Source organism: Phacochoerus africanus, chromosome 14 (assembly GCF_016906955.1).
Source record: "Phacochoerus africanus isolate WHEZ1 chromosome 14, ROS_Pafr_v1, whole genome shotgun sequence".
Classification (NCBI taxonomy): Eukaryota; Metazoa; Chordata; class Mammalia; order Artiodactyla; family Suidae; genus Phacochoerus; species Phacochoerus africanus.
The window spans coordinates 39,100,062-39,117,430 of record NC_062557.1 but is presented as its reverse complement, the minus strand read 5'-3'; the positions used below and the strand labels follow the sequence as shown (position 1 = coordinate 39,117,430).

General features: G+C 48.6%; 1 protein-coding gene across 1 annotated transcript; it reads left to right on the top strand.

The window, feature by feature from the left end:
* The first annotated feature begins 6,391 nt into the window (after positions 1 to 6,391).
* Positions 6,392 to 9,032, top strand: LOC125114655 (WAP four-disulfide core domain protein 18-like). The gene is made up of 3 exons (XM_047758054.1): positions 6,392 to 6,536; positions 8,465 to 8,613; positions 8,789 to 9,032. Exons 1-3 carry the CDS (start codon positions 6,440 to 6,442, stop codon positions 8,819 to 8,821), a joined length of 279 nt encoding a protein of 92 aa, XP_047614010.1. The 5' UTR covers positions 6,392 to 6,439; the 3' UTR covers positions 8,822 to 9,032.
* Positions 9,033 to 17,369: the final 8,337 nt, after the last annotated feature.

The following is a 17,369-nucleotide window of genomic DNA, read 5'->3' as shown; positions in this document are numbered from 1 at the left end:
AGAGCTTGAGATTTAGAGCCAGGAAGACCTGGGTCACGAAGAAGCTGTGGAAACCTGGGGAAGTTATTATCTCCTCATGTGTGAGGGGGAGAGAACCCCTGGGAGTGTTTTGGAATTTAAAAAACGAGTGGAGATCGTGTGTGTGTGTGTGTGTGTGTGTGTGTGCGCGCGCGCGCGCTTGCTTTAGGTGTATATATTTAAAATACATATATGTGTGTCTTAGTGTGTGCATGAGTTTGTAAAACCTGGCACATTGAAGTGCCCGCCCAGTAAATCTCAGGTCCCTTTCTTCCCACCTCCTTTCCCTCTGTCACCTTGAGTGACCTCCATTCTTTGGCACTCTTTTTTTTTCTTTTTTTTTTAATTATTTATTATTATTTTTTCCCCACTGTACAGCAAGGGGGTCAGGTTATCCTTACATGTATACATTACAATTACATTTTTCCCCCAGCCTTTCTTCTGTTGCAACATGAGTATCTAGACAAAGTTCTCAATGCTATCCAGCAGGATCTCCTTGTAAATCTATTCTAAGTTGTGTCTGATAAGCCCAAGCTCCCGATCCCTCCCACTCCCTCCCCCTCCCATCAGGCAGCCACAAGTCTCTTCTCCAAGTCCATGATTTTCTTTTCTGAGGAGATGTTCATTTGTGCTGGGTATTAGATTCCAGTTCTAAGTGATATCATATGGTATTTGTCTTTGTCTTTCTGGCTCATTTCACTCAGTATGAGGTTCTCTAGCTCCATCCATGTTGCTGCAAATGGCATTATGTCATTCTTTTTTATGGCTGAGCAGTATTCCATTGTGTATATATACCACCTCTTCCGAATCCAATCCTCTGTCGATGGACATTTGGGTTGTTTCCATGTCTTGGCTATTGTGAATAGTGCTGCAATGAACATGCGGGTGCACGTGTCTCTTTTAAGTAGAGTTTTGTCCGGATAGATGCCCAAGAGTGGGATTGCGGGGTCATGTGGAAGTTCTATGTATAGATTTCTAAGGTATCTCCAAACTGTTCTCCATAGTGGCTGTACCAGTTGACATTCCCACCAACAGTGCAGGAGGGTTCCCTTTTCTCCACAGCCCCTCCAGCACTTGTTATTTGTGGATTTATTAATGATGGCCATTCTGACTGGTGTGAGGTGATATCTCATGGTAGTTTTGATTTGCATTTCTCTCATAACCAGCGATGTTGAGCATTTTTTCCTGTGTTTGTTGGCCATCTGTATATCTTCTTTGGAGAACAGTCTATTCAGGTCTTTTGCCCATTTTTCCATTGATTGATTGGCTTTTTTACTGCTGGGTTGTATAAGTTGTTTATATATTCTAGAGATGAAGCCCTTGTCGGTTGCATCATTTGAAACTATTTTCTCCCATTCTGTAAGTTGTCTTTTTGTTTTCTTTTTGGTTTCCTTTGCTGTGCAAAAGCTTTTCAGTTTGATGAGGTCCCATGGGTTTATTTTTGCTCTAATTTCGATTGCTTTGGGAGACTGAGCTGAGAAAATATTCATGAGGTTGATGTCAGAGAGTGTTTTGCCTATGTTTTCTTCTAGGAGTTTGATGGTGTCCTGTCGTATATTTAAGTCTTTCAGCCATTTGGAGTTTATTTTTGTGCATGGTGTGAGGGTGTGTTCTAGTTTCATTGCTTTGCATGCAGCTGTCCAGGTTTCCCAGCAATGCTTGCTGAATAGACTTTCTTTTTCCCATTTGATGTTCTTGCCTCCCTTGTCAAAGACTAATTGACCATAGGTGTCAGGGTTGATTTCCGGATTCTCTATTCTGTTCCATTGGTCTGTCTGTCTGTTTTGATACCAGTACCACACAGTTTTGATGACTGTGGCTTTGTAGTATTTCTTGAAGTCTGGGAGAGTTATGCCTCCTGCTTGGTTTTTGTTTCTCAGGATTGCTTTGGCGATTCTGGGTCTTTTGTGGTTCCATATAAATGTTTGGATTGTTTGTTCTAGTTCTGTGAAAAATGTCCTGGGTAATTGGCACTCTTGATTTTTAGGTGGAACAAGCTGTGTCTTTTGGCTCAGAGAGCTTGTTTGCAAATCCAACATGGCTCAATGTTAGCTCCAGGTTTCTGTCATCCAGAAAGGTCAGCCGCCTATCAACATTCAATTATCCGTGTCTTCATCCAGGTTCCCCACACTGCTTTGCAGAGGCATGAAGCACTTGGTGAGGGGCAAGTTCAGTGTGTTGAGGACTCTGCCAGGATAGGCATGTGTGTATAGGTGTCCATATACACTTGCCTGCCCAACAACCCTATGAGGTAGGAAGTATGCCCACTTAGCTGATGAAGAAGGGATGCCCAGAGAGGGAAATGAATTTTCCCAAGGTCACACACAAGCTAGCAAGGAGGGGAGCCAGCGGTAAGCCAACCTGTCCCCCTCCAGAGTCCTCGCCCTTCTCTGCTGTGCTGGACAGGCATCGGTCTTCTTTTCACAACCTCGAAATGCCCTAGCAAGCAGCCAGAATTAAGAGCCACCTGCTGTTCCTCAACTCTCCTAAAACCAAAGTGACAGTTTTAGGTGGGTGAGCCCTCCCTTCGACCTGACTGAGGGCTCAGAATCCTCCCTAGCCAGTGCCTTAGCTCCAAGCACCTGCGCTCTGCTAATGAGCTCTTGACAATGGGTGCCGTGCTAGATGAAGTGGGAGTTCTGTGTCCTCAGAAGCTCATCTTTCTGGGCCACACAGGAGTCAAGATATTTCCTAAGAATTTGGACCTAACCTGACAGTAATGCGTTCTAGTTAAGAGCCCTGTCTTTGGAGGCTGATCTTGGGTCTGCATTTAGCTATTGTTTGGGGTCGATGACTAGACTGCTCTGGCACTTAGTTTTCCGTCTGTAAAATGGCAGTAATCCTGTCTGTATTGGAAACTATGTGGTGTGCCTTCCTCATTACAGTGGCTCGCACGCACCTTCCCACACCCAGAGCCCTCAGCAACTTGGTGTTATCCGCCTCGGGGCGGGGAGGACATCTGACTCACGGGAGGGCTAGCCACTTCTCTCCTCTGGCATTTTCGATGTGGGATTGAGAACATCTAGTCCTTTTGTCTCTAGGACTCATTTCGAACTCGAGGGCTCAGGGGAGGTCACAGTCTCCCAAGCACAGGGTTTGAGAAACGGAGGGAGAGGATCGGCAGAGAAAGAAAACTGATGTAGACGTGAGAGCGAGGCAGAGATGACACCTGTGCATTTTCAAACCAGGTTCCCCCTGTCAGCAATGGGAATCCTAACCACCAAGCCGCCTCACAGCCTCGTTCGGATGAAACGAGGAGAGGTCTGTAAAGAGCCGAGCCTGTAAAGCAAGAGCTCAATAAGTGGCATCTGTGACTTCTTGTGCCCTTCACTCCTATCTGGGGCGGCATGCTCTTCACATGCAGGTCTTGCTGAGATACAGTTTTTTGTGTCACAAGACAAATTCTTCTTCTTTTTCAGTTTTTTTTTAAATTATACTTGATCAAATTTTTTCTTTAAGCTTTATAGACCAGTAAGGCTTTAATGTCCAACTGCCACAACAAAGAGCTGCACCTGAAGGTAAACCCAGGGAAGAGAGTGATGCGTCAAGCCCTGGGGACCCTTGCAGGGTCCCTGCTACTGTCCTGGGCAAGTTGGGAGCCCCACCACGTTTCAGTGCCAGTGGGGTTCTCCTGGACGGGCCTCAGGAAGCCAGACGGTAGCTGGTTTCCACTTCACGTGTGTATGAGCAGAGCAGGGTCCCACATCACCCGGGTGCCGCCCAGCATCACCTCGTTCGCCCCCTGCCCTTGAAGAGCAAGCCAGCCGTGTTCACACCACACCCCCCACATTTGACACAGGGCGTGGCACGTGGCAGCAGCTCAGTAAGTATTTTTCCAAGAGTGGAATGCAATTTTATAGTCCCTGTCACATACCCAGGAAGTGGCCCCAGGGAGGGATTCAAACGGAGGGTCCTCCAGCTCCAAAGCTGTGTCCTTTCTGCTGTTTGTGTCTTTATGGAGCTTCCACCCCAGCAACTAAAAGCTGCCACTGCTATGGGTCCTGTGTAGACTCACCCTCACCCTCAGGTGTTCACTGTACCGATCTTCACCACCCCCACCCTTCAGTCCAAACGCTGATCCACGCACCCTCCTCTCCATCCTGGGCTCATGTAATAATTTTTGAGCACGATAAATAGCCACTGTTCAGCATGGAAGGAAAAAACAAAAACAAAAGAAAAAAGGAAAGCAAGCCTCCCCTCCCCCATTCTAGCCATCAGGATAGTCACAGGAAATAAATGTTTAACAATAGTGATGATTAATTATGATATAGTGTGCTAAGTACTACGGCCAAGTAAGTATGCAAAAAAAGGTTAACTCTCCCAAGGGTAGGAGCTACAGAAAGTTTCAGAGGTAACGTTTGTGCTGACCCTTGTGGGATAGGGCGGAGAAAGAAGAGAAAATGGAATTCCAAGTTCAAGGAACCGCCTGAACTGCTTTACAGAAGCATGAAGCACTTGGTGAGAGGCAGCAGCCAGAGCAGGGCCACATGCCTGGGTGGTTAGAGACTGCAGGAGGAGGGAGGGGAGCAGACTGCGGACCCATCAGCAAGGCTCTGAAGGCCCCACTCAGCTCTGAGTGACCAAAAGGACAAACTGGGCATGTGCTTAAGGTACCAGCGAGACAGCCCCAAAATAAAATCACAAAAGAGAGGACATCGAAAAAGAAGGGAATGGAATTTCCACAGTCCGTGGAGTTTTGTGCACTCTGGAAAGATCTGTTTTTTAAGATCTAGACTTACATATGCAGTGACAGTCTGTCCAGGGTTTAGCATCTCTAAAAATGTCCTTCTGGCTCTGACCCTCCTAGAGAAATTAGACACCAGTCTATCTCAGCTGTGGGACAGGCAGGCCTGAATCAAGGCCTGATCTGCAAAACTGCTTGAGGAGTAACCCATAAATGTACCCCTCAACCCACCTAGGGGTATTAGCAATTTATGAGGTCAGGTGTTTGCCCAAAGCACCTCTAACTGGTGGATTTGGGAAACCGTGACAAGTGGAGCATTAACGGGTCCGCCCCAGAATTAGGAACCAGGGCCCCTGGTGAAACATCGAGTCCTCCACTTTCTAAAGAGAAGTCAACCATCTGCAGGCCAGGTCTTCATTAAGGGCAGGCAAAGTGGTCCTGCCATCACCAACTAGCCCAGTCACCCTCACCTCCCGTTAAGGGAGACATCCTATGGAGATAGCATTTTCTTTTGCTTTTCTTTTTCTTTTTTTTTTTTTTTTTTTTGGCTTTTGTCTTTTGAGGACCATACCCTCGGCAGATGGAGGTTCCCACCGAGCTGTTGCCGCTGCCCTATGCCAAAGCCACAGCAACACCAGATCCGAGCCGCATCTGAGACCTACACCACAGCTCACGGCATCGCCGGATCCTTTACCCACTGAGCGAGTCCAGGGATCGAACCCACAACCTCATAGTTCCTAGTTGGATTTGTTTCTGCTGTGCCACCCCAGAAACTCCCCTATGGAGACTGTATTGATGGTCACAGGGATACAGGCCTCCCCCATGCCCCCTGCCACTGGGGAGAGGAGAGTACATAGCCCTCCAAGAAACCAAGGGGAATCCCCTTCAGAGGGTCACCTCTCCAGATGAGTGTCTACAAGGAGAGAGGAAATGAAATCTCACTCCCTAGCTGGTGGTTTACGGCAGCCCCACCGCACTCCCACCCCACTGCGTCACGATGAGAGACATTCTGGAAGAGTGGAACATGTATGTCAAGAGTTTGGGTTCTCAGAAATGAAGGTGGACAACATGAGATGGAACTCCACCCCAAGAAAATCACACAAATCATGTTGGCAAAGAGCACCGCACCTGCCGAGATACCCAGCCGTCAAGAGAATCAGACCAAGAAAGAAGGAGACCGGAGGGGCCTCCATCCCACGAGCAGGTGGCCTAGGAGCACCCCTGCTGGCCGTCCCACTGCCCCTCCCTGCCCGCAGTACCAGAGATACCAGGGCCCAGAGCAGGGAGGGGTGAATGAGAGAGCAGCTAGCACCTCCACTAGCTAGCACCCAGTGTCTACGCTGTCCTCACTATAAGGACATATTCCCCATGCCTAGCAGAGGCCTGGCCCAGGGGAGACACCTGATACTTGGGTGGAAAAACGAATGAGGTGGATGAGAGTACCCCCACCCCGATTCACCCCCTTTCTCAGCCACTCACTGCTTTCTTATTTCTCAATCAGAGAAGGATGTTCCCTTGGGTCAGAGACTTGCTTAGGGAACAATGTGGTGTTACCCAAGGTACATTCACGTGGTGTGTGTGTTCTCTGGAAATGCCAGCTTCTGGGCAGGGCTTAGGCTCCCACAGCCCCTAGCCCCACCCCTGCTAGCCCCAACCCAGCTCACCGGCGAGCCAAAGAGAATAAATTTCAGCTGTTCTCAGCCCTGCTGCATTCTTGCCAAAGACTCCAGCAGCAGCATGAAGTTGGGAGGCTTCCTCCTCCTTGTGGCCCTGCTCATGCTCAGCTCGGAGGTGCAGGAGCTGCAGGCTGCAGTGAGACCAGTGAAATTTCCAGGTGAGTCTCTGCAGAAGGCAGTCCATCCTTCTTCCAGTGAGAGCTTCAGACAGCAGAACCGCAGGGACCAGGGACTGCAGGGTTAGGAGGGGAAGAAGGGGGAGAGGGCAAGATATTCCAGGTAAGGAGCCATTGCTGGCGCCCATCTTGACAGCAGACTCTTCTACTTTTCCCCTCTCTGTGCCCAGGTCACCCCGCCATCTGAACTCTCCAAAAGGGGTGACTTTTGCCCCCTCATCAGCCCCCCTCTCTCTCTTCAGAATCTCGCTCCATCACTTTCTTTGTTTCTTGCTACCAATACATTGGACCGCCTACAAAAAACATTGTCTTGACTATACAAAACATTCATCTTTCCAATTTCCTCTTTGCATTCACCACCACCATCCTCAAAGGAGCAATCTTAACTCTCTGCCCTTTCTTCCCCATAAGTCACTCCTCCATCCCTTGCACACTGACGATAGTCTCCATTGCTGCCCCCATCCCTCGCCTGGACCTTCTGGACAAATCTCTTGACTCTCTGCAGTAGCCAGAGTCTTTAACCTCTGCAGCACTTGACACTATTTGCCACCCCATCAACCCTCCGACTTTCTTCCCTCTTGGGTTCTCTTCACTGTCTCTTCGTCTCCTCCCAAGGTATCACTGGATTCCACTCTTCCTCCTCTCTCTTCTTTGTTCACCTCCCCCTACAATTAATGAACCGGTTGCCAAATACCACTCCTTCTCTGCAATTGCTTCTTACACACGTGCCTTCTTCTCCAACCTCCATTGCCACACATCTCCGGCCCTGATTAGTCCATGCTTGGGCCATTGCAACAGCTGCCTGAAAGCTCTCCCTGTCTCTCTCTTCCTTCTGAAGTTTGCTTGCTTGTTGAATCCTGGTCCAGTCTATGCTCTCACCCTAGAAAAATCGTCATAAGTAAACTGCCATCCTATCCCTCTCTTGAGCTACCGCTTGAAATCCCCACTCCTCAACATTCCTCAGATGTATTCCACTTGATGCATAAGGGTACTATCCAACTTGCATTTCCCGTCCCCCCAACTCGACAGTGTAGGCTGGTTTTGGGAGGAGACGCAGCAGGGGTTCTGAAACATCAGCTTGCTTAAGGATCACCTGAGAGGCTTTCTATAGTCCTAATTGCTGGACCCGTGCCCCAGAATTCCTGTTTCTTGGTTAGGTCTAAGAATCGGAGTTTCTCCAGGCTCCTGCAGGATGCTCATCCTACTGGTTCATGAGACTGAGCTTGAGTAGCACTAGGTACTGGGTTGAGGTTCTCTCTCAGGTTGAAAGGTGGCAGGCTGTGGGACTCAGTGTTCACTGGCACCTGAAGGTGCACAGAATTGGTGGGAAGCTGGCTCTGCCTGGCACCTGGGATTTAATGGTCTAGGTGACAAAAAGAAGGAGGTTAGTAGCAGTGCTCTGTCCTCTTCTCCCAAGATGCTGCACCTGCTCGTCATCGGTGCATTTTCCCATGGACGACATGGTACTATTGCTTCCAAGGTGGAGGGGCTGAAGATTTGGGGCATCAAGTAGGGCAGAAGCTAAGGGGCCATCAGGGACTGAGACACTTCAGCACTCTCTTTCTTTTTCTTTTTTTTTTTTTTAATTTTTTTTTTAGTGTCAAGGTGGGGATTTTATTTGTTTATTTATTTTTTTATGTATTTGCTTTTTATGGCCACACCTGCAGAAGTTCCCAGGCTAGGGGTTGAGTAGGAGCTATAGCTGCCAGCCTACACCACAGCTCATGGCAACGCCAGATCCTTAACCCACTGAGCGAGGCCAAGGATCGAACCCGCACCTCATGGTTCCTAGTTGGATTCCTTTCCGCTGCCCCACCATGGGAACTCCATCACTCTCTTTCTTGGCACCAAGCTCTACTCCCTTGTACAGAGCCAGCCTGGGTTTCTGGAAAGACTGTTTTGTGTTTCAGTTGAACAGAGACCCGGAAAGTGTCCAGTGTTGCCAAAAGGGACGATTGGACTTTGTGCTGAATTTTGCTCCGGGGATGACTCCTGTCCCAGCGGACAGAAGTGCTGCAGCAATGGTTGTGGACACTCTTGCCAGACTGCTGTTCCAGACGTGAGTAGAAGATAGCTGCTGGTGGGGAGGATGAGTCCCCACTGGCCTCGGCCAGCCCAGAAGGGACCCCAGCCACCCCTCTGCTCCCTGAAATCTGGGTGGCACGTGGAGAAAGCTGGTTGGTAGCAAGGAGCAGGAATTTGGGGAAAGTGACATCATGACCTTTGTATTCTAGGAGAAAAACTTCCCTATCCGTTTGGATGACTGATGAACCTTGGCCTCCTTCAGTAATTGTTCCCACATGTCACCTTTATTTGAAGAGTTGGGCTTTTCCAGGAACTCCACCTTTGCCAGGAACCCCAGGATCATGGGGTGAGGTTCTAGCATAACTTGGTTGAAGGGTTGCATTCTGGCAATTGTTTAAGGAATACTGCTGCCAAAGGATCCTGCTTCTGAATAAAACGACTTCTCTGGCATTATCCAACCTGGGTCATTATTTCTGGGTAAGGTTTCTGGTTCACTTACCTTAGTAGCTCCACCTCCACAAGTATTTAACTCCGGTCCTCTCTCTTTTTCATCACCATTGCCACTCATGACCCTTCTTGCTTCCTTTCTCCCGGGAACACTAGGCAGCCCAGGCACTCAACACTGCCTGGGAATTTAACCTCATTTCCCTGTGAAAATTCACTCTCCCCATAACCAAGATGGCAATTTCCTAGTTCTCTGTCTTCAAAGCTCCATCTCATGCACCTTTCACTCCAGCCTCCACCGTTCAAGTCTCACCACCTATCTCACCACATCCTTCATTGAGAAAATGGGTGCAAGTCAACAAAAAGTCCCTCCTCTTCTGTCCCCCTGTATTTGTACCCACTGACTCTGCTTCATCCCCCGTAATAGTGGAAAAAACACAACCTACTCCTACTTAAGTCCAGCCCCTCCACTTACATTCTGGATAACATGCCTTTGCCTTCCTCTCCAATCACAGCCTTCACTTCCCTTAATTATCACCTCCAGGAACAGAGACATCTCCCCTGTTACTGGATCACCCCACCCGACATACACCTGTGCCTGGACTGCATGTTGCAACCTAGCTACCACCCACTCCACAGCTGGAATTCCAGATATCAGTGTCTGTCTGTATTGACTTCTCTGCTTCCTGGCCACTGCCTCCGACGCTGCCTATTCTCTCCTCACAGAGCACACTTCCCTCTTCCCTGTGGTTGGCTCCAAACCCCATTCCCCCCTCATTCCAGGACTCTAACCAAGCTTCCCGGGGTCTACCCCACACACCAAAACTTGGATAATGCCCGGGGTCTACCCCACACACCAAAACTTGGATAAGGCCACCCATGCATTAACACCTCCTGAACGTCACCTCCTCCTGAGACCCTCTGAGCAGGACATAAGGAATGGAAAGCTAGCACACCCCAAACGGAGAGCTCTCAGGACATAGCAGAGGAGCTGAGGGCCCCTGATCTGGAGGACGATGCCCAACAGAGTGGCAATTAAGTTGTGGTTCTTTTCGTGGTACCAAAGCTCCGTAAACGTTGTAAAGGTAAGCATAGCCTCTTGCCTTTAGGAACTGAAAACCCAACTAAGGGAAAGGATCCATTTACAGCAGTAGGAAAATATGTTGATATATTGCTACATGTGAGATAGTTTCCCCACATTAGTTCCTTATCCGTACATCAGCCGCACGAGTTGAGGAGACTGAGCCTGCAGCTTTTTGATTTTTTTTTTTTTCCTCTTTTGGCTGCATGTGTGGCATGGGGAAGTTCCCAGGCCAGGGACTGAACCCGTGCCACAGCAGCCACCTGAGGCATGGCAGTGACAACACTGGATCCTTAACCTGCTACACCGCCAGGGAACTCCAGAGCCTCTAACGCCTGATGAGGAAACCTAAAGAAATTCATTGTCAAGGTCACACGGCCAGGTTGTAGTTGAACCTGCATTTAAATAGAGCTTCGTGACTCCAAAACGTCCTCTTTTTCTTATACTACCTCCAAAAATAAAAACACAGGATATATACCTAGACATTTAACTCCAGCTGTATCACTCTGTAAGCTTTGTACTCACTCCTCTCCCACAGTGGGAAGCACTTGACCCTGAAGGGTTTCCTAATACTTGGTTAGTGAGTTGTTACAGATCTGGGTTAACATTTGGGCAACCAGGAGCTTGAAAGACCTGGACCAGGGAGTTCCCTTTGTGGCTCAGCAGTTAACAAACCCGACTGGGATCCATGAGGATTTGATCCTGGCCCTCGCTCAGTGGGTTAAGGACCCAACCTTGCTGTGAAGAGTGGTGTAGGCTGCAGATGTCTCTTGGATCCCGTGTTGCTGTGGCTGTAGTGTAGGCTGGCAGCTGGGGCTCTGATTCAACCCCTAGCCTGGGAACTTCCATAAAAAGCAAAACAAAATAGTCTCTGTGCCGAGCTGATTTAACAGCCCCTAAAAGAGAGGCTGTGGGTGCTGGGTGGTCCCGAAACTTGCAGAGGTAAAGAGGAACCCTCTAAGGTTGGGTTGTGAGAATAGCACCATCTCACCCTGAGTGGACTGCTGTCCCCCAGAGTCTAGCGGCTACACGACGCTGCCTGGGGAAGCAGCTGCTTTCTGGCCAGTACATTTGGATCCGTGCAATAAAGAGTCACATGTGGCCCAGAAATCTGTACTTGTTTCCGGCTAGTCCAACTCCAAAATGCCTGTCCGCCTTACCCCTTTTCTCCTCTTCACTGCACTTCACTTTCTCAGTCTCATGCTGAGTCCCAGGACTCACTGACATTCCCCCTCCTATGCCAGAGAAATGCACAGTGGGGTCACCCCAAAGCCCTGGAGCCTCGCCAGCGTGTCAGGAAAGAGTGAAATTACATCTGAATTACAGCATAGGCTGACACGCCTTAAGCGCAATAAGAATGTATTTCCTGGAGTTCCCACCGTGGCTCAGTGGTTAACACATCCGACTCGGAACCACGAGGTTGTGGGTTCGATCCATGGGCTTGCTCAGGGCGTTAAGGATCTGGCGTTGCCATGAGCTGTGGTGTAGGTCCCAGACTTGGCTCGGATCTGGCGTTGCTGTGGTTGTGGTGTTGGCTGGAAGCTACAGGTCCCATTAGACCCCTAGCCCGGGAACCTCCATATGCCACAGGTGCAGCCCTAAGAAAGACAAAAAGGCAAAAGAAAATAAAAATAAAAATAAAAACCCAAAGTATTTCAGGACAAGAGCATGGCCACAATAATTCAGGAAACATTAATACTGACTTAGGAAACTGGAACCACCCCCAACCGTCCCCCCACAAAGTTGCCATTCTCTTTAGGGGTGAAGTGTGTGTGTGTCAGTGGGGGCTGTATATAGGGGCAAGAGATCAGGCGGATTTGTCAAAAGTGACGTGAGTAATTAGAGCTCACATTGTATGAATTAGCAGCTGTAACCAATAACCCCCCAAATGCTACTGGCTTCACTCAGTTCAGGTTTACGCTCTCTGGCGTAGAATCCAAAACTGATGCATTTTTTTGTTCTTTTCGGCCACACCTGCAGCATACGGAAGTTCCCAGGCTATGGGTCCAATCGGAGCTGCAGCTGCCAGGCAACAGCCAGAGTCGCAGCAACACCAGATCCAGCCCCTTCTGCAACCTACACAGCAACACCAGATCCTTAGCCCACTGAGCAAGGGCAGGGATGGAACTCACATCCTCATGGATACGAGTCAGGGTCATTTCCACTGAGCCACAAGAGGAACTGCCAGCATGGATGTTCCTGCACAGCAGGCAGCTTTCCTCCAAGTGGTGGTTTGGGGACCGGGCTCCTCCCATTCGCTGGTGTTCCCTGACGTCAACACTTGGCTGCCAGGACCACTTGTCTGTGTGCTTCAGACTAACCCATTCAGAAGGAGAATGGAGGGCATGGGTCTGGGAGGGGCGGTCGGAACCTCGCCCCAGAAGAGGGGCACATCTCTTCTGTTCACCTGCCCCACGGCCATGGAAAACTGCAAGGAAAGCTGGGCACTGTGATTAATCGACTGTGTTCTCAGGAAGAAGAAACAAGTTTGGGAAAGTCATTTCCCCGGTAAGTCTGACGCTCTTCGCCCTTAATGGTCAAAGAGAGCCATCCTTGTGAAAGAAATGTTCTCCCAAACAGCTTTAGGAAAGCTGCAATGAAAACTTACATGTGAAAGCTGGATCCGCTTTTCCGAGAAGGTGTAAAAAGAAGAGGCTGGAGGAGTCTGTGCAGGGTGGAAGGAGGAAAAAAGCCATTTAGACTCAGCAATGGAGTTCTCCTTCCGTCTGAACAGAGCAGGAGCCTTATCACCTCCCCAAGAGAATTTCTAGTCGTTAGCAGGTGAGGTGTGTGACCCAGGGAGGAATCCCAGAGGGTTCCGTGGCAGTGGGGGGAAAAGACCAGGGGATGGTCATTAACACTGCGAGGCCAGCCTCGAGCCCTGTGGTCTTAATACCTGGGTCTAGAATCCAGCGGGGGGGACTGTGAAGGAAAGGGCATAAACCGTGTTGGTTGGAGGACAGAGCTTGAGATTTAGAGCCAGGAAGACCTGGGTCACGAAGAAGCTGTGGAAACCTGGGGAAGTTATTATCTCCTCATGTGTGAGGGGGAGAGAACCCCTGGGAGTGTTTTGGCATTTAAAAAACGAGTGGAGATCATGTGTGTGTGTGTATGTGTGTGTGTGTGCGCGCGCGCGCTTGCTTTAGGTGTATATATTTAAAATACATATATGTGTGTCTTAGTGTGTGCATGAGTTTGTAAAACCTGGCACATTGAAGTGCCCGCCCAGTAAATCCCAGGTCCCTTTCTTCCCACCTCCTTTCCCTCTGTCACCTTGAGTGACCTCCATTCTTTGGCACTCTTTTTTTTTTCTTTTTTTTTTTAATTATTTATTATTATTTTTTCCCCACTGTACAGCAAGGGGGTCAGGTTATCCTTACATGTATACATTACAATTACATTTTTCCCCCAGCCTTTCTTCTGTTGCAACATGAGTATCTAGACAAAGTTCTCAATGCTATCCAGCAGGATCTCCTTGTAAATCTATTCTAAGTTGTGTCTGATAAGCCCAAGCTCCCGATCCCTCCCACTCCCTCCCCCTCCCATCAGGCAGCCACAAGTCTCTTCTCCAAGTCCATGATTTTCTTTTCTGAGGAGATGTTCATTTGTGCTGGGTATTAGATTCCAGTTCTAAGTGATATCATATGGTATTTGTCTTTGTCTTTCTGGCTCATTTCACTCAGTATGAGGTTCTCTAGCTCCATCCATGTTGCTGCAAATGGCATTATGTCATTCTTTTTTATGGCTGAGTAGTATTCCATTGTGTATATATACCACCTCTTCCGAATCCAATCCTCTGTCGATGGACATTTGGGTTGTTTCCATGTCTTGGCTATTGTGAATAGTGCTGCAATGAACATGTGGGTGCACGTGTCTCTTTTAAGTAGAGTTTTGTCCAGATAGATGCCCAAGAGTGGGATTGTGGGGTCATGTGGAAGTTCTATGTATAGATTTCTAAGGTATCTCCAAACTGTTCTCCATAGTGGCTGTACCAGTTGACATTCCCACCAACAGTGCAGGAGGGTTCCCTTTTCTCCACAGCCCCTCCAGCACTTGTTATTTGTGGATTTATTAATGATGGCCATTCTGACTGGTGTGAGGTGATATCTCATGGTAGTTTTGATTTGCATTTCTCTTATAATCAGCGATGTTGAGCATTTTTTCATGTGTTTGTTGGCCATCTGTATATCTTCTTTGGAGAACAGTCTATTCAGGTCTTTTGCCCATTTTTCCATTGATTGATTGGCTTTTTTACTGCTGGGTTGTATAAGTTGTTTATATATTCTAGAGATGAAGCCCTTGTCGGTTGCATCATTTGAAACTATTTTCTCCCATTCTGTAAGTTGTCTTTTTGTTTTCTTTTTGGTTTCCTTTGCTGTGCAAAAGCTTTTCAGTTTGATGAGGTCCCATGGGTTTATTTTTGCTCTAATTTCGATTGCTTTGGGAGACTGAGCTGAGAAAATATTCATGAGGTTGATGTCAGAGAGTGTTTTGCCTATGTTTTCTTCTAGGAGTTTGATGGTGTCCTGTCGTATATTTAAGTCTTTCAGCCATTTGGAGTTTATTTTTGTGCATGGTGTGAGGGTGTGTTCTAGTTTCATTGCTTTGCATGCAGCTGTCCAGGTTTCCCAGCAATGCTTGCTGAATAGACTTTCTTTTTCCCATTTGATGTTCTTGCCTCCCTTGTCAAAGATTAATTGACCATAGGTGTCAGGGTTGATTTCCGGATTCTCTATTCTGTTCCATTGGTCTGTCTGTCTGTTTTGATACCAGTACCACACAGTTTTGATGACTGTGGCTTTGTAGTATTTCTTGAAGTCTGGGAGAGTTATGCCTCCTGCTTGGTTTTTGTTTCTCAGGATTGCTTTGGCGATTCTGGGTCTTTTGTTGTTCCATAAAATGTTTGGATTGTTTGTTCTAGTTCTGTGAAAAATGTCCTGGGTAATTGGCACTCTTGATTTTTAGGTGGAACAAGCTGTGTCTTTTGGCTCAGAGAGCTTGTTTGCAAATCCAACATGGCTCAATGTTAGCTCCAGGTTTCTGTCATCCAGAAAGGTCAGCCGCCTATCAACGTTCAATTATCCGTGTCTTCATCCAGGTTCCCCACACTGCTTTGCAGAGGCATGAAGCACTTGGTGAGGGGCAAGTTCAGTGTGTTGAGGACTCTGCCAGGATAGGCATGTGTGTATAGGTGTCCATATACACTTGTCTGCCCAACAACCCTATGAGGTAGGAAGTATGCCCACTTAGCTGATGAAGAAGGGATGCTCCGAGAGGGAAATGAATTTTCCCAAGGTCACACACAAGCTAGCAAGGAGGGGAGCCAGCGGTAAGCCAACCTGTCCCCCTCCAGAGTCCTCGCCCTTCTCTGCTGTGCTGGACAGGCATCGGTCTTCTTTTCACAACCTCGAAATGCCCTAGCAAGCAGCCAGAATTAAGAGCCACCTGCTGTTCCTCAACTCTCCTAAAACCAAAGTGACAGTTTTAGGTGGGTGAGCCCTCCCTTCGACCTGACTGAGGGCTCAGAATCCTCCCTAGCCAGTGCCTTAGCTCCAAGCACCTGCGCTCTGCTAATGAGCTCTTGACAATGGGTGCCATGCTAGATGAAGTGGGAGTTCTGTGTCCTCAGAAGCTCATCTTTCTGGGCCACACAGGAGTCAAGATATTTCCTAAGAATTTGGACCTAACCTGACAGTAATGCGTTCTAGTTAAGAGCCCTGTCTTTGGAGGCTGATCTTGGGTCTGCATTTAGCTATTGTTTGGGGTCAATGACTAGACCGCTCTGGCACTTAGTTTTCCGTCTGTAAAATGGCAGTAATCCTGTCTGTATTGGAAACTATGTGGTGTGCCTTCCTCATTACAGTGGCTCGCACGCACCTTCCCACACCCAGAGCCCTCAGCAACTTGGTGTTATCCGCCTCGGGGCAGGGAGGACACCTGACTCACGGGAGGGCTAGCCACTTCTCTCCTCTGGCATTTCCGATGTGGGATTGAGAACATCTAGTCCTTTTGTCTCTAGGACTCATTTCGAACTCGAGGGCTCAGGGGAGGTCACAGTCTCCCAAGCACAGGGTTTGAGAAACGGAGGGAGAGGATCGGCAGAGAAAGAAAACTGATGTAGACGTGAGGGCGAGGCAGAGATGACACCTGTGCATTTTCAAACCAGGTTCCCCCTGTCAGCAATGGGAATCCTAACCACCAAGCCGCCTCACAGCCTCGTTCGGATGAAACGAGGAGAGGTCTGTAAAGAGCCGAGCCTGTAAAGCAAGAGCTCAATAAGTGGCATCTGTGACTTCTTGTGCCCTTCACTCCTATCTGGGGCGGCATGCTCTTCACATGCAGGTCTTGCTGAGATACAGTTTTTTGTGTCACAAGACAAATTCTTCTTCTTTTTCAGTTTTTTTTAAATTATACTTGATCAAATTTTTTCTTTAAGCTTTATAGACCAGTAAGGCTTTAATGTCCAACTGCCACAACAAAGAGCTGCACCTGAAGGTAAACCCAGGGAAGAGAGTGATGCGTCAAGCCCTGGGAACCCTTGCAGGGTCCCTGCTACTGTCCTGGGCAAGTTGGGAGCCCCACCACGTTTCAGTGCCAGTGGGGTTCTCCTGGACGGGCCTCAGGAAGCCAGACGGTAGCTGGTTTCCACTTCACGTGTGTATGAGCAGAGCAGGGTCCCACATCACCCGGGTGCCGCCCAGCATCGCCTCGTTCGCCCCCTGCCCTTGAAGAGCAAGCCAGCCGTGTTCACACCACACCCCCCACATTTGACACAGGGCGTGGCACGTGGCAGCAGCTCAGTAAGTATTTTTCCAAGAGTGGAATGCAATTTTATAGTCCCTGTCACATACCCAGGAAGTGGCCCCAGGGAGGGATTCAACGGAGGGTCCTCCAGCTCCAAAGCTGTGTCCTTTCTGCTGTTTGTGTCTTTATGGAGCTTCCACCCCAGCAACTAAAAGCTGCCACTGCTATGGGTCCTGTGTAGACTCACCCTCACCCTCAGGTGTTCACTGTACCGATCTTCACCACCCCCACCCTTCAGTCCAAACGCTGATCCACGCACCCTCCTCTCCATCCTGGGCTCATGTAATAATTTTTGAGCACGATAAATAGCCACTGTTCAGCATGGAAGGAAAAAGAAAAACAAAAGAAAAAAGGAAAGCAAGCCTCCCCTCCCCCATTCTAGCCATCAGGATAGTCACAGGAAATAAATGTTTAACAATAGTGATGATTAATTATGATATAGTGTGCTAAGTACTACGGCC

What these genes read in the sequence shown, in the direction of transcription:
- LOC125114655 (XM_047758054.1), top strand. Translation starts at nt 6,440, where the DNA reads ATGAAGTTGGGAGGCTTCCTCCTCCTTGTGGCCCTGCTCATGCTCAGC. An exon ending in GAGACCAGTGAAATTTCCAG is followed by an intron (nt 6,537 to 8,464) that starts GTGAGTCTCTGC and finishes TTTGTGTTTCAG; the next exon opens with TTGAACAGAGACCCGGAAAG. An exon ending in GCCAGACTGCTGTTCCAGAC is followed by an intron (nt 8,614 to 8,788) that starts GTGAGTAGAAGA and finishes TTTGTATTCTAG; the next exon opens with GAGAAAAACTTCCCTATCCG.